The sequence below is a fragment of the Castor canadensis genome, chromosome 2 (assembly GCF_047511655.1).
Source record: "Castor canadensis chromosome 2, mCasCan1.hap1v2, whole genome shotgun sequence".
In the NCBI taxonomy this organism is placed as follows: domain Eukaryota; kingdom Metazoa; phylum Chordata; class Mammalia; order Rodentia; family Castoridae; genus Castor; species Castor canadensis.
In genome coordinates, this window is record NC_133387.1 from 184473799 (window position 1) to 184498678 (window position 24880).

The 24880-nt window shown below is 41.6% G+C and overlaps 1 protein-coding gene across 9 annotated transcripts in view; it reads left to right on the forward strand.

The window, feature by feature from the left end:
• The window catches only part of Sik3 (SIK family kinase 3), a 216062-nt gene that overhangs the window by 110264 nt on the left and 80918 nt on the right, over positions 1-24880 (forward strand). For all 9 annotated transcript variants that reach the window (XM_020184314.2, XM_020184313.2, XM_074066673.1 and 6 more), the window contains 2 exons: positions 274-390; positions 5607-5670. In XM_020184314.2, the coding sequence (XP_020039903.2) occupies positions 274-390; positions 5607-5670 (181 nt within the window). The remainder of the gene's footprint in view (positions 1-273; positions 391-5606; positions 5671-24880) is intronic.

Genomic DNA, 24880 nt, shown 5'->3' on the forward strand with positions numbered 1-24880 from the left:
TAGACCAGAACCACGTCTGCGCGCTACCGGGGTTTTACAAGTGCAGAAGACATATTAGCTTTTGGAGTGTTGCGTTCCTTTGAGACAAACCTGCTAAGAATCCATTTCCTATCTTTTTAAAAAGAGTAAATTCATTTTCCTCACTGACATTCTGAAAACAAAATACTAGCGGTTTATATACTGAAGAATGTAAGATTTTAAAGTAGATTTGATTTTCCTGAGTAAACTGCTTTGAACAATGTATCAGAGTCCGTTTTCTTCCTCTGTTGCCAGGTTGCGATCAAGATCATAGACAAGTCCCAGCTGGATGAAGAGAACTTGAAGAAGATTTTCCGGGAGGTTCAGATCATGAAGATGCTGTGTCATCCCCACATCATCAGGCTCTACCAGGTAGGATGGTGAGCAGGGTAGTGACGCTCCAAAGACCAGACAGGTCTGGTGTCTCCAAAGCTGCCTGTGAAGGAAATGTGGTGGGCAACACATGTGACTTTGTGGTTTCTGTGTTCATCCTGCTATCTTCCCTCCCTTCTGTTTCCTCACTCGGTCCTTAATGTCCTTAATGCTTCCCCTGGCTACTTACTACTGAGATCTGCCTTACCCATGCAGGCCCTATTCATTTGCTCTTTAAAAATGATGCCTTGGAGCCAGAGTGTTACTCAGTGTTATAGTGCTTGCCTGTCATGCACCAGGCCCTGGCATGGATCCCCAGCAACACACGCACACACACACACACTTTCTAAGCCAGGTATGGTGGCTTGTAATTCCAGCCCCTGGAAGGATGAAGCAGGAGGATTGTAAATTTCAGACCAGCATAGTAAAACTGTCTCAAAAACACCAACCAACCCCTGTTCCTAAAAAATCCTGATGCTTTTCTCAGCAAGAATTGCACAAAATGAGTATTCAGGAGATGATGAGAAGTTACTTTATTTAGGACAGAGGCCTATAGCAAGATGAAAAATCCAAAAGCAACAGAGAATTTTGAGAGATAAAAAGATTTTCTTACAAGGTTATTTATGTTTTTGGACTTTTTTTTTTTTTTTTTTTTTTGCAGTACCAGGGCTTGAACTCAGGGCCTACACCTTGAGCCACTCCACCAGCCCTTTTTGTGTTAGTTGTTCTTAAGATAGGGGTTTGTGAACTATTTGCCTGGGCTGGCTTCAAACTGTGATCCTCCTGATCTCTGCCTCTTGAGTAGCTAGGATGACAGGCATGAGCCACTGGTGCCCGGCTTACAAGGTTATTTAAATAGCTGTGCACCGTGCTGGTGGCTCAATCTTCTGATCCTAGCTACTTGGGAGGCTGAGATCAGGAGGATGTCAATTCTAGGCCAGCCCTGGCAAATAAGCAGGGCAAAATGGTCTGGAGGCCTGAGAAGTAGAGCTTCTGCTACACATTTGCGACAAGTCCCGAGTTCAAACCTCAGTCCCACCAAAAGAAAAAAAATCAAGAAACCAAGGTTATTTAAATATTAGTTTCTGTGCTCATGTTATGAATTGTTATGGCAAAGGATATTTTAAATGTGGCTTCTTGCCTCAATCAAGACCTACCTCTTCCATTCTTGTAGAGTCCCAGGCTTAGTTTTGCAGGGTTGCATTTAATTGTTTTGATAACCCAGAGACGCGGATTACACTCTCTTCACTGTCCTAAGAAACCTGCCTCTTCCATGCCCATCAAAATGACTCCCTAGCCTTACTGCAAAAGCAGTAAATCTGATGGGTGGAATGTCACGACAGGCAGAAGGGGGGAGGACCTTGCCCTCACCCTCACTCTCGCCCTCGCTCTCGCAGGCTGGTGGAAGGGATATTTTGGGAAGAGGTGGGGCTTTGGGGTACTTCTCAGATTGCATTGAGTTGGCAGCAGTGAACTGTGCCTCTGCACAGGGCCAGCCCTGCTCACTGCTTTCCATGAGAACATCCTCTCCTAAGCTCTGACTCAATCGTTTGCTGCCGTAGATGCAGGAAACGGCTTGACCCAGGCCCCAGATCATGTGCAGGACAGAGAATGCAGGCCCAGCACCACAGGCAAGCTCGTGTTGCTTGTTAATTTTATAGGAAAGAAAACATGCTGAGATGTTAATGTCTGTTGTCAAGGCTGTAACATTAGAGCCCTTCGCCAGCATCTCTGCTTATGTGAAATGAATTAGTCAGTAGGACCAGACCTGTTGAAATCTATCAGACAGAATCAAGTTGGTCAAAACCTGCCTTTTGCCCAAGGAGCAAGCTTGTGAAAGCTTCCTGGTGGTTTTTTTTGGTTTTGTTTTTTTTTTCCTTCTATACTGGGGTTTGAATTCAAGGCCTCATGCTTGCTACCACAAGCTTCCTCTTGTTTCCTGAAGACTGTACCTATACTGTGGTCTCACAGGGGTCTAAACCTTGCCTTCCTTCCTATCCTGACAGATTGAACTCAACTATTTCTCTTTTTCTGGTTGTTTTTTTTTTTTTTTTTTTTTTTGAGACAGGGTCTCACTTGGTAGCTTAGTCTGGCCTCAAATAATGATTCTTCTGCCTCGTTCTCTCAAGTACTGGTGGCACACGCCACCGTGCCCAGCAGCTGAAGGAACTTCTTGACCCACCTTTTGAGCAAATCATCCTAAAATGTTTGCAGGCTTAGGCTGACCTTACTCGAGTTGTTAATTTGTAGATCCTAGCCTTCAAATTGAATAAATTGAATTGTGCAAGTTTACTTACCTTATCCAAGATTGCGCTGGTTTCTCAGACTTTCCCTCCTTCACCCGGCTCTGAACAGTGCCTTCTTTAGGCCTTTAGTTTTCATTCTGGCAGGTGGTCTTCTGAGCTGCCAAGGTGAGCAGCTGACAAAATGTCTGCATATGGTACCAAGGTAGTTTTTAAGGTCAGGTTCCTCAGGCATATAGAGTGAGCAAAGGTAGGTAACAGAATGGGAAAAACAGCTTTGGAATTCCTGATAAGTTTAATAATAAAGGAACATTCACAGTTAATAAAAGGATTGGGAGAGGAGTACAAAGGAAATACACACATGACACTTACTTTCTCTAAACACTTGCATGTAATTCCAGCACATCTTCTGTCATATAAGTGAATATATGGAAGGATCTCAGAAGCAATACATGCAACAGACAATGGAGTGTCATTACCAGTATGTAAAGAGGAAGAGAACAGATCAAAAAAGAGCAACACAGTTGTTAGATCAGAAATAAAGAACGCAGGAAACCCCCCAAGATTGCTGAGACGATGGCTTCTCCCATGTGGCACAGAGAAGCACTCTTCTCTGTAGAGTTCTTACCCAATACCTGGGTAGATCTCAATAGTTTGGAGCCTCAGTTTACAGAGTGTCAAAGAGAAATGAGAAATGTGTATCCACAGTGCACAGAGAGTTTGTATGAATAGATCTGCTTATCATAGCATTGCCTGTGATCCTGCAAGGTTAGACACTCACTGAATGCCCTTCAGTCCGTGCCCCGGGGCTGGTGGAATGGCTGGAGGAATGGCTGGAGTGGTAGAGTACCTGCCTAGCCAGTGTGAGGCTCTGAGTTCAAACCCCAATCCCACCAAAAAAAAAAGTATGTCTGCCCAGCTCCAGTGACTTGGCATGCCTGTAATTTTAGCTACTCAGGAGGCAGAGATCAGGAGGATTGAGTTTCAGAGCCAGCCCTGGCAAATAGTTCATGAGACCCTATCTCAAAAAACCCTTCACAAAAATAGGGCTGGTAGAGTGGCTCAAGGTGAAGGCCCTGAGTTCAAGCCACAGCACCACAAAAATAAATAAATAAATCAAGACCTCCGCCCCCCCCAAAAAAGTACAATGTCAATCTATATTCATTGAATTAACGAGAAAGACAGAGAGACCCCTGTGTGGGTTACACCTGTCATTCCAGCACTTGGGAAACTAAGGCAAGAGGATCACAAGTTTGTGTCCAGTGTGGACTACATGGCAAGCCCTATTTTACAAAGATAAACAATTATTTGGGCTGGTGGAGTAGCTCAAGTGGTAGAGTACCTGCCTACCAAGTATGAGGCCCTGAGTTCAAACCCCAGTACTTCCCTTCTCCCCCAAAAAAACAACAAAAACCCCAAACAGTTATTAAAAAAAAAAAAGGAGCTGGCTCTACATATTATGGCCCTGCACATCTAGGGTGTAAGTATAAAGACACAGAGGACAGGTCAGTATTGTCCAATATGGTAGTCACTGGCCACAGGTGACCGTTGAATATTAAGATGTGGCCAGGGCTACTGAGGAATGGAATTTTTAATGTTTTTAAATTTTAACAAATTTAAATGTAAAAACAGAGGCAGTTTATAATTATTAAGACTCTTAAATGATGACATTTTGAAAATACTGGGATAAGTAAAATATACTATTAGAATTATTTTCAAGGGCGGGCTGAGTGGCTGAAGTGGTAGAGGGCCCGCCTAGCAAAGATGAGGCCCTTAGTTCAAACCCCAGTACTGCCAAAAATAAAAAAGAATTTTTTTCACCTTTTTCTTTTTTATTTCTTAAATGTGGCTACTGGAGCCAGGCATGGTGGCACATGCCTATCATCCCAGCTACTTGGGAGGTGGCGATCAGGAGATCAAGATTTGAGGCCAGCCTGGGCAAAAAAGTTAGTGAGATCCCATCTCAGCAAACAAGCCAGGTGTGATGCTTCACATCTGCAGTCCTAGCTATTTAGGAGAATAGAAGAGGATCATGGTCTGAAGCCATTTCTGAAAAATAGCTAAAGGATTGGTGTGTGGCTTCAGTGGTAGAGCACCTGCCTAGCAAGTTCAAGGCCCTGAGTTCAAACCCCAGAACTGTCAAAAAGAAAAGAAAGTGGCTAGTGAAAACATTAATGTTGTATGTGTAATGTGTAGCTCGTGTTTTTCTTGTGTAGTGCTGCTCTCAAAAGGATATATGATAGATACGTGTCACTCTGGGGGAGTGAGATGGAGGGGCTGGGAAAAGGGGAAACCCTTGATCTCCTGTTTATATACTAGGTGTTTAAAATGCTTGTAGTAGGTATAACATATATCCATAGACTTGACTTTTAGAAAGTTTTTTATTAAAAAAGGAAAAAAGGATTGACAACATGAATTTTTAAAAAATGTAAAAATAGGGACGAAGACAAAATGCAAATGAGTAATTCGTGTTCCGTAAAGGGTTGGTATTTTAAATTATGTCCCCATTTTAAATGGGCACTAGGAAGGAAAGTTGTCGGATTCCATTTGAAACCTAAGTCCTGGGTGGTTTCTGTACAGTCCTCATTATGCCTGTCATTCTCTCCAAGGCTTTTTCATTTTGGTTGGGATTTGAGGTTTTAAGTCATTGACTTTGAATGTGAAAGGTTTTAGTTTCTAGCAGTTTCCTTGCTGCTCAGCCTTAGGGATCTCAGCAGACTGTGAGGCCTGGAACAACAGAAGGGCCTGGTCTCTCAAGTGGCAAATGTTTCCAGCTTTAAGAATGTGCAGGAATATCTGTTTTGTCCCTTTCTTCTTAATAACATTTGTGTCTGTTCCCCCAAATTGTTTTAAATGTTCTTTAAGCAGTAAAGATTATTAACATTTCAAATGACAACAGCCAATAGTTTCTCTTCCTGTGATATCAGCCTGTCATTTGGGTCACTGTCTGTCACTTTCCTGCCTTTGCACCAGGTCATGGAGACAGAACGGATGATTTATCTGGTGACAGAGTACGCTAGTGGAGGGGAAATATTTGGTAAGTACATTTACCTCATTCTTTAAACAGCTGTTGAGCATACTGGCAAACTAAGATACCTGTTCAGTGCCTCTGTCACTGGAGCAGCTGTCACACCATACTGTCTTTCTATCAACCAAATAATCTTAATTGTTCTTGATTCACCTAGCTGCATTCCTCTCACAGCTCTCCCTCCTTAGCAAAGGGTTTTATTTAATTCAGCGAGGGGCAGTGGCAGTTGAGACTAAAAGTCTCCCGACACAAGCATTGCTTCTGATCACGTGACTGAGGGTCCCTGGATTGCCAGGCTGTAACTGAGGTCGCCAAGTGCACAGACCTCCTTCCGGTGTGCGGCCTCTGTGCGAGAACATTCCCACTTGAGGGAGTCTTTAAACCGTGTTTAAATAGAACACAGAACTGTGTTCCTTTTTGGCTGTTCACAGTTTCCCTTTGTGGTTCTCAAAGTTTTGGAAGTTTTGCTACTTTTTTCTTTTACACTTAACCTTAGCATAGCATGAGAAGTAAGCCGGAGAATTTGTGACTGGCAAGTATGACTTGGAGGTGGTGAAAACTGGGCTGGCGGAGGGGCTTCAGTGGTAGAGTAGCTGCCTAGTGAGTGCAAGGCTGTGAGTTCAAACCCCAGTACCATAAAAATAAATAAACAAACTAATAAACACTTGCTTAAGCATCTACCTTAAAAAAAAAAAAAGGGATTTTTTTTGGTAAAATGAGTAAAAGGGTGAACTTTTGAGTCTAAATTCATGTATCTGTGTTTTTCCCCCCTTTTTCTGGCAACTAACTACAGAAAACATTTTCTTTTTTATATATTTTAGGTTTATCTAATTTTTTTTAGATTTGTTTTTAAATTTGTAAGTATGGAGACTTATTAATCTAAAATATATTTAAAAGAATGGAACTTATTAGTGACAGCACCCTTGTGGCTATGTGGGGTTGTGTGTATGTGTTAGGGTTTATCCAGCAATCTGGATAACTGCTAATCCTTTCTACAAGAAGACCATGCATTTCTTTATTTTATCTTTAAATAGATTTGTGTATGTGTTTGTTTTATGCTAAGCTAATAGTGATGGAATGAAATTTAAAGTCAGAATACAGTGTTGGAGTCTACGGCCAAACAGCCTTGAACGTGCTTGATCTCATCTCATCTGGAGAGCCAAGCAGGGTCAGGCCTGGTTAGTACTTGAATGGGAAAATGTAGTGTTAGAGGGGATGCTTTATTTCACAGAAATTTGTACAGTGGAAGGTTTCAAGACTAGCATTATCTGACAAGCAGATTTGTGGGCTTCAGTGCATGTGACAATTGTGTGCCAGCCAGTTGCTGTGGGGTTGCTGCCTCAGGGTCATCCTAGACCCTGGCTAGGGCTGGGGCCTGGCTCAGGTGATGGACACCTGCCTTGAAAGTGCAGGGACCTAAGTTCAGCCCTGAATACCACTTCCCCACCACCCTGAAGAGGTCACTGATTTTCCCTGCATGAAAAAATCTAGTAGAAGATAGACATGCAAACCAACATGTGACTTGGATCATGAGAACGAACTTAAACCTCCACACAGAGCAATGGTGCAAGTGACGGGGTGGTTACTTTTGGAGACCATGGGTGCCTTCCTGGAAAATGTCCAGGTGATGAAATGGAAGTTTGTGAACTGGAAGTAGAAGTGTGTCAGAGGCTGGTTATAGAGAGAAGAGCAGACCTGCAGTGGGGAGTGCACTGGGGCCTGACATGCCAGACACTTGTTTTGATGACACTGCTTTAATTTGGGTCACAGGTGTACACAAAAGCAAATGGGGCAACTTCTGTCATGTTTGACACCTTTTTATCAGTTTTATTCTGTAGGAAAGGAAAGCATGTCTGAAAGTCTTCACCTGCCTGTTAGCTGCTCCGTCTCGTGGAGACATTGGTCTGTGGAGAGGCGCTGGCCATTTGGAATCAGAGACCATGTCCTTAATGCTTCCATTGCCTCATGATGAAGTCCAGGGGACATCAGAGATGCCTGGTGTTTGAGGAAAGCGTAGACAGGATGCCAGTCCCCTGGCACAGACTCCATGTGGGATGAGCAATCATTAGTAATAAAGAGTGTTTTGAGGTTCTGAAGATCAAACCCAGAGTCTCATGCTCTCTAGGCAGGCACTCTAACACTTCAGCTACACTCGCAGCCCACAATACGGTATTACTTTAAGAAATACTATGTAATTATGTAACGCATTATATAATGGTAAGTATATTATTAATAATTGTTATTAACATTTTTTAAAAACACCCAGATGAAGAAGAAAAAATGGTGTATTACTTAAGATTGCATGGGGCAAAGTGGTTTGCCCAGCACGCACGGGACCCTGCGTGTGATCACAGGCACTGGAACAAAAATGCCAAACAAGCAAACAAAAAGACTGCACTGGGGTAGAACTGTTTCATGAGTTCTGAGTTTTAAAAGTATCTGTGTAAGACGTGAGAGGAGAGGCTTGGGTCAGGAAAGTGGGCGCTGCAGGAGGTATACCAAGGTTGAATCAGAGCTCTGCATCTCCTGGCTCTTTTACATGGAACAAGGTGTTAATGGTTCTGAGACTCGGGATCAAGGTCTGCAAAGCACAAGTCCATATCTGTGAAAGTGAAATGAGAGCTAGGGATGTGGCTTAGCGGTAGAGTGCCTGCCTCGTGTGTGTGAGGCCCCAGGTTCAATCTCCAGCACTGCAAAAAAGGGTGGGGGCCAAAAATCGAAGTGAGACAGCATGTATAAAGAGCACTAGCACATTCTTTCTCTCACCTTCATTCTAAAGGACAAATGGGAGGCTGGGCACAGTGGCTCATATCCTTTAAACCCAGCCACTTGGGAGGCAAGGAGCAGGAAGATCAGTGTTTGAGGCTAGCCTAGGCAAAAAGGTAGGGAGACCTCATCTCAACAAATAAGCCAGTTGTGGTGGCATGTGCCTGCAATCCCTGAGAGGCATAGATGGGAGGATTGGTTGTCCAAGTCAGGTCCTGGGCAAAAAATAAACTAAAAAAATAAACCAAAGCTTAAAGGGCTGGGGGTATATTTAAACTGCTTTTGCTGAAAAACACTTCTTACTTGGGCCCCCAAATTAATTAAATGCTAAAGCAAAGGTTAGCATCTCTGCCTCGATTTTGTATCTGTCTTTGTCTAAGCCATTTTGCTTTATAGTCACCTCAGAATCCAGGAAGGACAGAACTTATTTGTTTGTGTTTATAAGAAAGGGTGAAGGAAACTGCTCACAAGGAATGGAACAGCAGAGCCTCCGCAGGACAGAACACCACCAGGTGACAATGGCCTGCTTCTCCTGACCAGACTGGTCCCCTCAAGGGATGGCAGTGGTAACAACTTCTCCAGAACCTCTGCATAATGATCACCCAGGCCATTCTCTGACCAGGACTGATTAATAATTACGTGTACAACTCTCTCTCTCTTCCCCCAGTTCTTCTGCATTTAACGCTAAAGCTCGTATTTGTACCCCGTGGCAGAAGATGGGCTGAGTGCTTACTATGCCTCCTGAAGTGGTGTCCTGGGCCCAATAATAAACCTTTCTCTACCTTTTCCCATTACCATCCCTTATTTGGCATATGGGGTGAGTGACTGGACCTGACAGGTAGAATCACAGGTGTTTGGGCCTGAAACTCCAGTTTCCAGGTTGTTGCTCAAGTGATAGAGTGTCTGCCTGGAGCCTCAATACCATTAAAAAAAAAAGTGAGGACTGGTGGAGTGGCTCAGGTGTTGAGAGCCTGCCTAGGAAGTGTGTGAAGCTCTTGAGTTCAACCCCAGTACTGCCAAAAAGAGAGAAGAACAAATGCAAAATCAACTTCTGGCATGACTTTGAAAGAATTCTGCTGATCCACTGCTCAGTGAAGCTACTGAAAACTAGTTTTTAAAAATGAGTAAAAGAGAACCAGGAATTTAGAAGTCTATGAAAGTGGCCTGAAAGGACAAACAGCATGAAGAAACATTTACTCAAGAATGTCATAAGCCAGCACTGGTAGCTCACGCCAGGCAGAGATCAGGAGGATCTCAGTTCAAGCCAGCCTGGGCAAATAGTTCAAGAGACCCTGTCTTGAAAAACCCATCGCAAGAAAGGGCTGGTGGAGTGGCTCAAGGTGAAGGCCCAGACTTCAAGCCCCCAGTATTACCAAAAGGAAAAAAAGGAGGAAAAAAAAAAAAAAACATATCGTAGCATGCAGTAAGTCTAACAGAGAGCCAGAAGTGCTGGAACCAGTTCTCCCTTCCCTTGGTGGGCTCAGCAAGGTGGAGACAGATTCTACTTTATACTTACTCAGCGTGTGGACAGATGACTTTCTTCCCAGGAGAAGGAGGACATCAGCTCTTGTTAGTCCTTGCCATTTACCTGTTGCTATGTCCTGAGGAGTGTAATTAAGAGGTGGGGGTCCCTTTTCAGCCCAACCCTGCCTGTGGACGTCGGCTGTAGCACATGAGAATGCTGGAGCCCAGACATTCTTGCCTCTGTTCCCTGCTAGGAGAGGCAAGCTGAGGGGATCCTTCTTCTGCTGAGCTCTCAGTATCTAGAGTGGCAGTGTCTCTCAAAAGTTTGTCGTTGTCCCCAACCCCAGCTCCAGGGCTGACTCAGATTTTGCCTGGGAATAAACTATGAAACAGACTTAATTTCTTCCCAAAGGAACTGACAGTGTCAGGCACCATGGAGGCTGTGACAGAGGCAGCTGAGAGAAGGTTGAGGTCACAGGCTCACCTGTCAGCTGCAGCTTTGCAGGAGAGACTTGGGGAATAAGACATTTGAAAAGAGCCTTCCTGGAGTCTGAGCAAAGATATACCACTGGTCTCAAAATCTCTGCCTTCAGAACTTAGTTATATTGTCTAGAGACCAATTTATACCGCAGGGCATAGTTTAAAACAATAGAACAATCAGCCAGCAATTAGTGGAGTTTACAGCTGGTTTTCTTTAGGAAAAGAGAGGAAGAGAAGCCCACCCAAACCACTGTGATCCCAGGATAACTGTGGCATCAAAGCTGCTGCTCCCAGAAGAGTATCTGAAGTTGAACAATATGAAGGAGTAAATGTCACTGAAGAATCTAGCCAGTCACTAAAAATTAATAAGCTCTCAAAGGTGGGGCTTTCCAACAACCACAAAACCTGTAAGGTATATAAAAATAAAACAAGTCAAGGAGGTACGAACTATGTACTGGACAGAAAGCGTACCACTACAACTGCCTGTCAAAGAGACAGATGTAAGATTTATTGAAGAAAAACTTTAAAGAAACATTATAAGATGAACATGTTCACAGAAATAACTCACAATTAAGGGGTAGATGATGTCACTTCAAATAGAGAATATCAACAGAGAGAAATCGTTACAAAATTGCAAGTTATGGAGTTAAAAAGTAAAATAAATAGACTAAGAAATTTCGTTAGAGACTTAACCATAGATTTGAAGTGGTGGAAGAAAGAAGGCATACTTAAAGATACAGCAATTGAGATTATGCAAACTAGAGAATGGAGATGGAAAACAATGAAGAACTGAAAACAGGCTCGGAGAAATTTGGGACACTGTCAAGTGCACCACTATTTGCATAATGGGAGTATCAGAAGGAAGAGGGGGAGAGAAAGGAGGAAAGAAGATTATGAGAACATATTGGCTGTAAATCTGACAAATGTATTGAAAAGCAGTAACCGACAGGAATCCAGGAAGCTTGGTGAAATCCAAGTGGGGTAACACAAATAGAGTGTCATGGTGAGAATGTCAGGTGTGGCCATGCCTGCAACCCCAGTACTCAGGGGACTGAGGGAGAAGGATCGAGAGTTTGAGGATAGCCTTGGATATATATGAAACCATGTCTCAAATAACCAAACTAAACCAACCATCCACCCACCCACCCACCCAAACAAACAAACAAACAAACAAAAAGACAAGAAGAATATATTGAAAGTCCCAAGAGAAAAATGGCACATCACTTAAAGGAAACTCCACTTAGAATAGCAGCTGACATCTCAGCCAAAACAGTGGGGCTCACAAGGCAATGGGAGAGCATCTTCAGAATGCTCAAAGAAAGAAAGTCTGTTGGCCAGATTCTTTTCTTCCACTTGGATGTCTTTCAAGGATGGTAAAATAAAGATTCTTCTAGGTAACCAAAACCTGAGAGAATTTTTAGCTAGCAGACTCATCTTATAATTACAAAGAAAGTAAGTGAACCTTCCCCCCCAACACATACCCCCAAAATCCACACACACAAAAAAACCCCAAAACCCAGCAGAGGTAATTTTGTAACTATAAGAGATGCATAATTTTTCTTATAACCTATATTTAAAAAGCAGATGTATGAAGTGATATGGATATGATCATTGTTAGATCCTTAATGTAGTATATTTGTGATGTATAGGCACGTAACAGCACAAACAGGTGTGCAGGAGAAAAACTGCATTGGCCTAAGTACTAAACCATCACTGCATATGGTTAACTAGTAACCATAACAACTTGTTTGGTTTGTAATATTAATAGGGTACTATTGCTAATAGAGGGAAGGGAATAGAGTAATATTTCTGTGTATCACTGGAATTAAGTTCCTATAGATTGGAAGCCCATTTGGAGGCATCAGGTCAGGCTAGTATTTTGAGAAGTATAGCTCTGAAGCAAAGCAAGGAAAAAAACAGTAGTTTTAACAGGGAGCAGGGTTGTTGGGAAAGACTTCTGTGCAAGTTCCTCACATTTCTTAGTGTCTTGCTAGCAAGGCACTGATAGCTTTTCTTCAGACTTTCTTTGTATAACCTTGGAAGACTCTTTCTTCCTCCAGAGCTCAAAATAGGTTGTTAGCTAGACATGATTGTACACATCTATAATACCAGCACCCTGGAGGCTGAGGCAGGAGGATCGAGTTGGAGGCCAGCCTGGCCTACATACATATCCAGTTGTTATGGATGCCTGTTTATTATTCATTATAAAAGATTTGAGTTCCCTAAGCTTAGTGTTCTATAATGTGCCCAACTGTGTGCAGATGTCACCTTACCCTCTTTGCACTGCCCACTGGGAATTAGGGCTTGCAGAAGAGTGTTGATGTCCATGCATCTGCTTTGCCCTAAGTAACACAAAGCCTTTGTCCCTGACCTGGGGGTTTCATGTTTTCTGTCAGCAGCTTGCACCTGCAGCAGGTTATATTGTTAGCATGCATGTAAAATACAACCTTAGACCCTCTGAAGTATCAGAAGCAAGGAGGCGTTTTGTTTTATTTTGATTTGCTTGGATAGGAGACTTGATTATCTGTTGAGGTTGAAGCTGGACTGAGGAAGAGAGTTTGACAGTAACTGAAATGGCACCTCCACCTGTGCGGTGGCTCCATGCGAGCAGGAGGTGATAAGGTGTGAGCACCGTTGCCAGGGAGTGGCTTTACACTAGGAGGGTGGAAGAAAGGAGAGGGTACACATGACTGTACGTAATTTTTTAGGTAGAATGTGAGGTTAGGCCTTTTGCTTAATCTTGGCTTTGGAGTAGGAGGCTACGTTTTGTATCTGGAGTAGGTCAGAAGTCGAAGCTGAAAGTTAGGGTGAGAGGGTAGGGACCTGTACAGAAAGTGAAATTGTCTACTTAGAGAGATGAGGAAGGGAGCAGTCAAGAACTCTTTTAAGTTGATCAGAGGTCTTAGACATAGAAAAGTGTAGGCTTGTTACTCATTGCCTTTGTATAAATGGGATATGGGAGACAACGGAACTGATCCTGTGTTTGGGATTTATAAGATATATGCAATAGGTCAGGTGACATGGATATGAGACAGCTAGGAGCAAAGAAGTTTATGTTTGGGCCATTGCACTTAACTGCAGCAGAGGACACGTGTGACCAGGAGGAGTGATCTTCAGTGTAATTTAAAAAGTTAGTGGTCTCGAAGTTGAAAAGCAAGTGATCCAGGCATAAGAAGGGTCAGAGAGATAAAAGTCTAAAACTATGCCACCCAACATGGCAGCCATGGGCACACGTTGCTGTTTGTACATTTGAAATACAGCTAGTCCAACTTTGGAACTGAATTTTGAGTTTGTATTAAATTACATTTAAATTAAAAAGCTGAGATGTTGTGTAAGAGTTTTAGGCCAGCAGCTAGAGTTAGCCTGCCACAGAGAGCACAGTCACTGAGCTCGCCCTCTGGTATCAGTTGTAAGTCTAGAAATTTCCCCAACACCCTCAGATTTGACAAATTGCTGGCAGGACTTACAGAGCACACCGAAAGCTGTGTATTCACAGTTATGACTACAGGGAAAGGATGCAGGTTAGAGTCAGCCACGGGAAGAAAGGCAGGGTCCAAGAGAAGGGTCAAGTGTGAGGCTGTCATTGCCCGTCCCTGTGGAGATAGGCCGTTACTTTCCTGGTGCTGTGTGAGGCAGTATGCACCACGTGTTGCTTTGGGGAAGCGGAGCTGATCCTTTGTGTTCAGCAGTTTTATTTTCTGCAAGCCTGATTGATTGATTGACCTATAACAGGGGTGATAGGTGCAGTCAGGTCAGCCGATACTGAGGACCTGAAGCTCCGTCACTGAGTCATATTGCTGTTCTTTCTTGTGTCACCCCCTTCCACCCTAAGACTGGCTTGAATTCATGCTGTTAGACTGTCTGGCATTGCCTGAGGCTCCCAGGTAGATAAAGATGCTGCTAAGCCGTGACATTCCAAGAGGCCAGGGAAGGCCTCTTTGGGCAAGGCCAAAGTCTTTAGCACACACTGTGTAAAACATTTTTCTGTTAAACACAACTCTTATTTTCGTAAAAGTGTATTTCACTTGGGCTATAGCCTACTTCACCCCTGAGTTGTAATATGCCATGTGTGTGAACTGCAGACAGGGTTTTGAAGACTTCCTATATATGAAAGAGGAAGATAGTGTGTCTCATTGCTAATTTCTATATTAATTATATGTTAAAGTGATTTGTTGATGTATTGGGTCAAGTAAGTTATTAAAATTAATTTCAAAACAAGTGATCCTTTTTACCGTTGAATGTGGTTACTAGAAAATACTAAATTATGTAATGTGTTTCTATTGGGCCGTGGTCATCTAGAAGGTAAAGGGAGTTTACTGCACTACAGATTGAGGGTCCCTAATCCAAAAATTCAGATCCTGAAATTGGAAACTTTTTGAGTGCCAACATGACAAATTTTGATTGAAATTTTGGAGCATTTCAGATTTTGGATTTTTGTGATTAGAGATGATAACTAATAAAATCTATAAAATATTCCAACATATGAAAAACTCTGGAATAGAAAATACTCCTGGGCCTAAGCATTTGGATAAGGATTAGTTTGTTGAGACAAGTCAAAGTGTTACCATGGGAATAGTTGCTGAACTGTGGTGGTGTTTTATAGATCACTGGGGAGAAAGAACATTCAAGGTCAGTTGTCAAATACGTCATCCTTGTGAGTGTTGGCATTGCCTAGGGTGCCTGGAATTGGGTTCCAGTGTCTCTGATAAATACCAAGGCAAGAGAGGCAGTAAGCAGGGAGACCCCATTGTATTGTCAATTTAAGAGAGCCTACGTGACTTCCTGGTTCCTCATAGAACATTATCTTTTCTTCCTTTTCTTTCTCCTCCTCCTTCTCCCTCCTTCCTCTGCCTGTAAAGAAATCGTTAGTCTCCAATGAGCAAACGGAAAAAGAATGTATGAAAATGATTCCATTTACAATAGCCTCAAAAAAAATCAAATACCTAGGTGTAAACCTAACAAAAGATGTGAAAGACCTCTACAAGGAAAACTATACACTTCTGAAGAAAGAGATTGAGGAAGACTATAGAAAGTGGAGAGATCTCCCATGCTCATGGATTGGTAGAATCAACATAGTAAAAATGTCGATACTCCCCAAAGTAATCTACATGTTTAATGCAATTCCCATCAAAATCCCAATGACATTCTTTAGAGAGATTGAAAAATCTACTGTTAAATTTATATGGAAACACAAGAGGCCACGAATAGCCAAGGCAATACTCAGTCAAAAGAACAATGCAGGAGGTATCACAATACCTGACTTCAAACTATATTACAAAGCAATAACAATAAAAACAGCATGGTACTGGCACAAAAACAGACATGAAGACCAGTGGAACAGAATAGAGGATCCAGATATGAAGCCACACAACTATGAGCAACTTATCTTTGACAAAGGAGCTAAAAATATATGATGGAGAAATAGCAGCCTCTTCAACAAAAACTGCTGGGAAAACTGGTTAGCAGTCTGCAAAAAACTGAAACTAGATCCATGTATATCACCCTATACCAAGATTAACTCAAAATGGATCAAGGATCTTAATATCAGACCCCAAACTCTTAAGTTGATACAAGAAAGAGTAGGAAATACTCTGGAGTTAGTAGGTATAGGTAAGAACTTTCTCAATGAAACCCCAGCAGCACAGCAACTAAGAGATAGCATAGATAAATGGGACCTCATAAAACTAAAAAGCTTCTGTTCATCAAAAGAAATGGTCTCTAAACTGAAGAGAACACCCACAGAGTGGGAGAAAATATTTGCCAATTATACATCAGACAAAGGACTGATAACCAGAATATACAGGGAACTTAAAAAACTAAATTCTCCCAAAACTAATGAACCAATAAAGAAATGGGCAAGTGAACTAAACAGAACTTTCTCAAAAGAAGAAATTCAAATGGCCAGAAAACACATGAAAAAATGCTCACCATCTCTAGCAATAAAGGAAATGCAAATTAAAACCACACTAAGATTCCACCTCACCCCTGTTAGAAAAGCCATCATCAGCAACACCACCAACAACAGGTGTTGGCGAGGATGCGGGGAAAAAGGAACCCTCTTACACTGTTGGTGGGAATGTAAACTAGTACAACCACTCTGGAAAAAAATTTGGAGGCTACTTAAAAAGCTGGACATCGATCTACCATTTGATCCAGCAATACCACTCTTGGGGATATACCCAAAAGACTGTTACTCCAGAGGCACCTGCACATCCATGTTTATTGCGGCACTATTCACAATAGCCAAGTTATGGAAACAGCCAAGATGCCTCAGCACTGACGAATGGATTAAGAAAATGTGGTATCTATACACAATGGAATTTTATGCAGCCATGAAGAAGAACGAAATGTTATCATTCGCTGGTAAATGGATGGAATTGGAGAACATCATTCTGAGTGAGGTTAGCCTGGCCCAAAAGATCAAAAATCATATGTTCTCCCTCATATGTGGACATTAGATCAAGGGCAAACACAACAAGGGGATTGGACTATGAGCACATGATAAAAGCGAGAGCACACAAGGGAGGGGTGAGGATAGGTAAGACACCTAAAAAACTAGCTAGCATTTGTTGCCCTTAACGCAGAGAAACTAAAGCAGATACCTTAAAGCAACTGAGGCCAATAGGAAAAGGGGACCAGGAACTAGAGAAAAGGTTAGATCAAAAAGAATTAACCTAGAAGGTAACACCCACGCACAGGAAATCAATGTGAGTCAATGCCCTGTATAGCTATCCTTATCTCAACCAGCAAAACCTCTTGTTCCTTCCTATTATTGCTTATACTCTCTCTACAACAAAATTAGAGATAAGGGCAAAATAGTTTCTGCTGGGTATTGAGGGGGTGGGGGGGAGAGGGAGGGGGCTGGAGTGGGTGGTAAGGGAAGGGGTGGGGGCAGGGGGGAGAAATGAACCAAGCCTTGTATGCACATATGAATAATAAAAGAAAAAAAAAAAAAAGAAATCATTAGTCTCACAGGAATTAACAAGAGTAGTGACCACAAATGTGAGGTGTCAGGACACAGACGTAGGAGCCCTGCTGCCCTGCTTTGCCCTGTTGGCTCTTAACTTGGTGTTACTCCATCTGCAAACTCTGCTCTGATTTTGCCACATACATAATTGCCTTTTTTACCCCACTCTAGCACTTTCTGTAGGTTTGCTTTTGTTGCTTTTGTTTGTTTTTCACATGCTAAATTTATTTACTGAAACTAGACCAGATAATTAATTAGTTAATTAATTAATTAAATTTATACTAGGAATTGAACCCAGGATGCTCTACCATATGAGCTATGCCCCCCACCTCCCTTTTGTTTTTATTTTGTATTTGAGATAGGGTCTCATGATCTTTTCCCTGAACTGTCCTTTAACTCGAGATCCTTCTGCCTCTAGCTTCTGAGTAGCTGGGGTTACAGATACAGGCTACCACAGTTGGCCTAGGTAATTTAGACTCTAGTACTTTGAACTATCGCTTTTCCTCTGGTGGTTCACTTGCCAGCTCTTCCTGCCTTCTGCGTTGTAAATTTTGGGTTATTACTGGGTTCATGCCATCTGCCTCTTTTCTTGTCTATGTGCATGTACTCCCTAGTTGGTTTTACATCAGCTCTTAAGATGTTGACTCCCAAAATTTAATTCTCTAGTCTGACTGCTTCACTAAGCTCTAGATTTCTCTGTCCAGCTGCTTATAAGCATCTCTACTTGGATGGTTTATAGGCATTTCAACGCCACTATCTGCAAAACTGAGCTTTTGGTTTCCCTTTAACCTACTTTCTCTTTTCATCAGTCTTCCTCATCCCAATAATAACAAATCCACTCATCAAATTTCTCACTCCCCAAACCCCTATTTCTTGTTTTCTGTCATACCAGATCCGTCAGCAAACCTCCCTTATTAGCGTTGCCAGTCTAGATTAAGCCAAAGACGTCTCTTGCTAGAGTTACTGCATACATAGCCTTTAACAAGTCTGCATCTGCGCTGACTTCCCTGTGCTAGTGACTCTTCCACAGTGCAAGTAGAATCTTATCACTCACCTACTTCACTGGCTTTCTCATCTGTTGGGAAGAAACCACAGTTCAGTAGTCTGGTCTCCAGCACCCTCTCTCAGTGTGGCTCCTAGCATGCTCCTCCTCCTCACGTTCTCATCTCTCTGTTGTTGATTTAACTTTCTGATACATTTCCACTTTAAAGCATTCATATATTCTATCCCTTCTTCCCCAGTCCCCTTTTTCTAGATATCCACATGGCTCTCTCTCTTCTGTTTCTTTCAAGTCTCTTTTCCAGTGTTACCTTACTAGAGACCATTTCTAGCCTGTCGTCTAAATCCCATTCTTTATACTGGCCCACTATTCTGTATCCTCTTCATACTTGATTTTTCTGCTTGATTCTTATAACTATTTGACATTCATTCATTTCTTACTGTCTTGCCTCCATAAAACTGAAGTATTATGAGAGTAAGGATTTTGTCATTTTTGATCCCTGCCAAACCTTTAAATAGTGCCTACAGAGAACACATGCTCAATAAATATTTATTGATCAGCTGGAAGACTACATGAGTGAAAGAATGGCAGTAGATTGATAGCATCTTAAGGTTCTTTATCTGTTCTTTGTTGTTTACTGCAGTGTCTAACTCCTTCCAAGTCAAGCATGGAATTTTTATGCTTCCTGTAACATATTTTAGTTAACATGAGTTTTTGACCTGGATGGGGAGAGACCTTTTTGTTTTCTGGTTAACTGTGCAGAGAGTGATATATTGAAGATTGTGAATTCTAAAGCATAATAGGTTTCACTAAATGGTTATTGAATGGGGGTTTATTAGTCATTCAGCTGACGTATTGAGATGTATATTGTATAATACTTACCACTATTTGAGAGGGACAAGCATAACAATGTGATCCTGTTTAGTAGTATGAACAGGATTGAGAAACTGGTTTATTTTGTAAGCCACCAAACTCATAATTTGAAACTCTTACAATATGACTTCTTCAGATAGATATCCCCAAACTTCCTACTTGAGACCATGTACTCATAAATCCGACGCTTTATCAAGTAAAGTTTCCTGAATACTAAGCAGAACTGATGGGCATTTAAAACAAATTACTAATTTAAGAAGAGTCTGTTGAAATGTGTATGATTTATTATGAACATCCTTAGTGCCTTAAAATAATATTTCCTGATGGTGCCAACATGTATGGAACCCAGAACTTTTCACAAAGTGATTGATTTATGCCATGGGGCAGAAAAGACTGACTAGCAGGACAGGGAGTGGGAAAAGACAGAACTGCATAACCATGGTACCACATTCTGGGTACAGAAGTGTTTCATTAAGTAATTTTATCTTGTTACTTCTTAGATGTTAAAAAACACTACCATATTTATTTGAACCCACTAGTATGTGCTGGTTTGTGGCAGTTTTATAAAAACATATTTTTATTTAACCCTCAGTATTCCTCGTATGTTTACAAATAAGCTTTTTCCCCACTATCAGAAGCAAATAACTATACGATAGTGACTTCATATTGTCACTCTGAATCAAAACCCTAAATGTCCATTTCCTTCCTCAGTTAATTTCCTGTTCATTATTCTCTGTTTTTGTCTGATCATCTGTCGTTTCTCCTGACATGAAAATAAACACAAAGACTGTGACACAGATTTTGCTGTATTGAGTATATATATGTTACAAAGGAATTTTTTTTTTTTTTTTTTACAATGCTGGGTTTAAACTCAGGCCTTGAGCCACTCTGCCAGTCCTTTTTTTGTGTTGGGTACTTTCGAGATAGGGTCTGGCAAACTATTTGCCTGGACTAGCTTTGAATTGTGATCCTCCTGAGTAGCCAGGATTACAGGCATGAGCCATCGGTGCCTGTCAAAAAGGAATATTTTTGCTGGCTCTTATATTCATACTTTTTCTGAGGGTTTTCTGAACTTGTTTTTTAACACTTTGTGGAAAATGTAATTTCTCAGACAAAATGAAACTAATAGATACATTAAAAAGAAGATTTTTAGGTGTGGCTGAAGTAGTAGATCACCTGCCTAGCAAGCATGGGACCCTAAGTTTAAATGCACATATTGACCTCTCCCCCAAAAATGATTTTTAGTTATAACTTTATAAATACTTGACTTACATCAAGAGATTGTTTTACTTAATGTTTGGAATTAATGCGTATATTTCAATATGCCTTCAAACTTAGATGTCATGAAGAGACATCTGTGTCCGTGAGAGATTGCATTTTTTTTTAAAGTAGTAAAATATACATAACATAAAACTGTTTTAACCATTTTTAAGTTTATAGTTCGGTGACATTAAATCCACATGGTTGTGGTCACCATCTATCCACAGAACTCTGGTCATCTTGCAGAATGGAAACTCTATACCTACTAAGCAGTAGCTCCCCATTCATCCTCCTTAGTTCTGGCCATCATCGTTCTTTGTGTCCCTGGATCTGACTACTCTAGGTATGCTATGTAAGTGGAATCATGCAGGATTTGGTGACTGGCTTACCTCACTCAGCATCATGTCCTCAAGAGGTGTGTGTGTGTGTTGTGTATTGTAGTAGTGTGTACACACACACACACACACACACACGCACACACATATATTATTCTATTCTCATTCTCTCTCTCTCTCTCTCTCACACACACACGCACACACACATATATTATTCTATTCTCATTCTCTCTCTCTCTCACACACACACACACACATTATTCTATTCTCATTCTCTCACACACACGCACACACACATATATTATTCTATTCTCATTCTCTCTCTCTCTCTCTCTCTCTCTCTCTCTCTCTCTCTCTCTCACACACACACACACACACACACACACACCATTATCTTGTTTTTCCATTCATCTGGAGTTGGGCACTTGGGTTTGCATATTTTGGCTATTGTCTATAAGAACATGGGTACACAAATGAAAATTCTTTTTATCCTTTTTGCACATCTTTTCATGTGTTTTCTTTAGCATATGGTTAGTTTAAGTTCTTGCCTGTTAACTCCAAATAATCATCTCTGGGTTTGCTTTCATTGACTTTAATCTCTTGATTATTATTGGTCACTCTTCCTGCTTCTTCCCATGTCTAGTAATTTTTCATTGTGTATTGGACATGAATGATGATTGTTGCAGAGATTCTGGATTGTTCTGTGCTGTAGAGCTGAGTTCTGCCAGGCAATTAAATTATAGGTGGATCACCTTGATCCTGTTGAGGCTTGATATTAGGCTTTGTTTGGTGGTTCTTTTCAGTTTTGTCCTTATTTGTATGGCATAGCCCTTACTGCAAAGGTACAGTTTTCTTTTACCAAATCCTCTTCTTCAAGCTGAACCAGACCTCTGGCATTTTCTGAGCACTGTGTAGCATCTGAAATTTTTTGGCTAGCCCTCAGCCTCCCAGCAGTGGTTTTCTGCTGTGCCTCTGATAATCTTGCTTTGTACATGTGTAGGTTGAGGGTGTACCAAGGACTTGTGGAATTTCTGTGCTGTTTTTTGATGCTCTTTCACTACTCTCCCTTTTTTCTGCTTTCCTGCGATCCAAGATCTAGCTATTCCCTGATTTCTGTTTGCTCTACCCTAGCCTACTTTTCTTTGCTTGGATTCTATCTCCCTAGGTGGTGGTTTAGGGTAAATATGGAACTTATCTCTTGTACTTACTTTCTCTGAAGAATTGTCACTCTGAGTTTGTAATTGCCCAGGGTCTACAAACAGTTCAATTTGCATAGTTGGTTAAAGTGAGAGAGTAAATCCAGTATCAGCTATTCTTTCATAATTAGAACCGAAGTCTACAATATTATTTTTACACCCAACAATGTTAACAGTGATTTCTTACTATCATATATAGCTGGGGCATATTTAGCCTTCTGCAGGTGTCTCAAAATATCTTTTTATAGTATTCTCAAATCATAATGTAGTAAAATCCTTACATTCATTGAGTTGATAAGGACAAAAATCTCTATTCTCATGAAATTTACTTGCTAGTGGGAGAGACAGATAACACATAAACTGAATAACTAATTTCTTAGAAAATGATAAGATGAGAAGGGAAGGTTGATAAGAAGGATCAAGGGGCTGGGCACCAGTGGCTTATGGCTGTAATCCTAGCTACTCAAGAGCAGAGATCAAGAGGATCGCAGTTCTAAGCCAACCCTGGGCAAATAATTTGTGAGACCTTATCTTGAAAAAACCCAACACAAATAAAACAGGGCTGGTAGAGTGCCTGAAGTGGTAGGGCGCCTACTTAGCCAGCATGAGGTCCTGAGTTCAAATGCCAGTTAAACCACCCCCTTCCAAAAAAAAAAATCAAGGCCTCACTGAGAAGGTTATGACCTTGTGAAAGGTTATGCAGGTATCTGGGGGAAAAATGCTTCAGGTAGAAAGATTAAAGGCCCTGAGGCAAGAATATTGCTTGTTGTGGTTGACAAAGAGTAAAGAAGCAGATGTGGGTTTTGTAGAGTAAGTGAGCCTGATGAGATCAGAAGTCATGAGCTGGGAGTCCACTGCAGGACTTGACAGAAAAATGATGTGATCTAATTTAAGATTTAAAAGAAGTATTCTGGATGCATAAAAATGCAAACTTATGTTCATACAAAAACTTATAAGTAGTAGTCCCTAGCAGCTTTCTTTGCAATAGCTAAAACCTGGAAACAACCAAACTGTCCTCCAGTAGATGACAAAATAAGCAAATGTTGTGCACCCATACCATACTCAACTGCCCAGCAATGCAAAGACAAATGATTTATATAAGCAGTAAGTGGTTAGATCTTTAGAACATTCTGAGGACCTACTGTATGGTTCCATTTAGATATCATTGTGAAAATGACAAAATTACCTAAATGGAAAACAGATTAGTGGTTTCCAGGAGTGAGGGATGGTTGAGAGGAGGGAAGCAAGTATGACCATAAAGAAGGTAGTACAAGGTAGGTGTTGGTGGCAGTGGAGTATTTCAGTGTCCTTTTTCCTGTTTGGAGCAGGAGAAAAGTCAAGGCTTATTTACATTTGCATGCATACATGCAGGAGCATTCAGTAACAAGTAGCTCCACATAGTTCTATGTCTGGGTTGCAGTGGAATTCCAGAAATCAACACGTGTTACGGTGACATGGAACTATACATTGTACCCATGTCAACCTCTGCATTTTAAAATTGTTTTATGATTGTGTAAGATTAACCATTGGGAAAAACAGTGGAGGGTACATGGTACCTGGTTGCTACTCGTGAATATATAATTATTTACGAGAAAACCAAAAGGTCACCTTGGCTGCTACTGTGAGAGCAGAATACCAGAGGCAGAAGCAGAGATCCTAGAGAGGAGAAGTAGGAAGAGATTGTAATAATCCAGGAGAGAGGCGGTGGCACAAGAGAGGGATGGGGACAAGAGTGACACATAGCTGAATTCCAGGAGAATCTTGAATGTAAAACTAATAGAACATACTGATGGGTTGGATATTGGGTATAGGAGAACGGGAAGAATGATGATAACGCAAAAGTTTTTGTCCTAGACAAATGGAAGAATGAAGAAAGATAGTAACAAGAAGCATCAGCAAACCAAGAAGCTTGGTCTGAGGTAGTTGATTCTTGGCCAGGAAATGAAGCAACAAACCCTCTTCCTCCAATCAGGCAGCTCGGGCCTGAGCCTTCCAGTTAAGGACAGTAGCATAGTAAAGTGACTAGACTCTCTTAAGACAAGATCCCAATATGTAGCCCTGGTTGGCCTTGAACTCATGATCTTCCTACCTCAGACTCCCAAGTACTGGGATTACAGGTAGCTGCACTGTGTCTGGCATGAGTGTACTCTTTAAAAAACAAAAATAAAGAAAAGAGTGAATGTACTTTTGCTAAACCTACTCACAGGCAGCTGAGTTATTTTGGCCTTGTCTTGGATCTTTTTGGAAAGAAACGTTTGTTTGATAAACAGGAAGTCGTTTCCATGGGTGTAGGAAGAAGAAATGATAGAACCAAGTGGCAAAGAAAAGAGCAAGTAGCTGTGGTTAGCTTGGGATGGACAGAGTTTTTCAGGTAACCACGTAAGACTTGCATACATGCTGCCTTTGCCACTCTCGGCTGCTTACTCATCCTGAGAAATGCAGAGTTCCTGCCCATTGCTTGACCTACTGTTGGGTTCGGTTGTTTTTAGCAGTTTTGCATTAGCTGTTGGTCACAGGCTTAGGAGAGAGATGAAGACACTGTGCTCAGAGTGGAAAAGTGACTTATTTTAAGAAGTGTTCACTCCCACCACCATCCCATTGGCGTACATCTCTGACACTGCACTGAAGCTGGCGTAAGGGCAAAGGCTGGCTGTTGTGGTTTTGCTCTTTGCGAGGTTAGAACCTAAATGTACCACAGGTGTTTCCCTTAGTGAGACTGAAGAGTCACAGTGGATGCTGAAGTGCGAGGTGCGTCCTGATGCCCTACTGCTTTTGAGACTGCAGAGTCCATTCCCTGTTCTAATGCTGCCTCCCTCAGGAGGTGTCTACATCTCTTAGCGTCACAAGGTTTTTAGAGCTTTTGTGAGAAGAGCAGGTA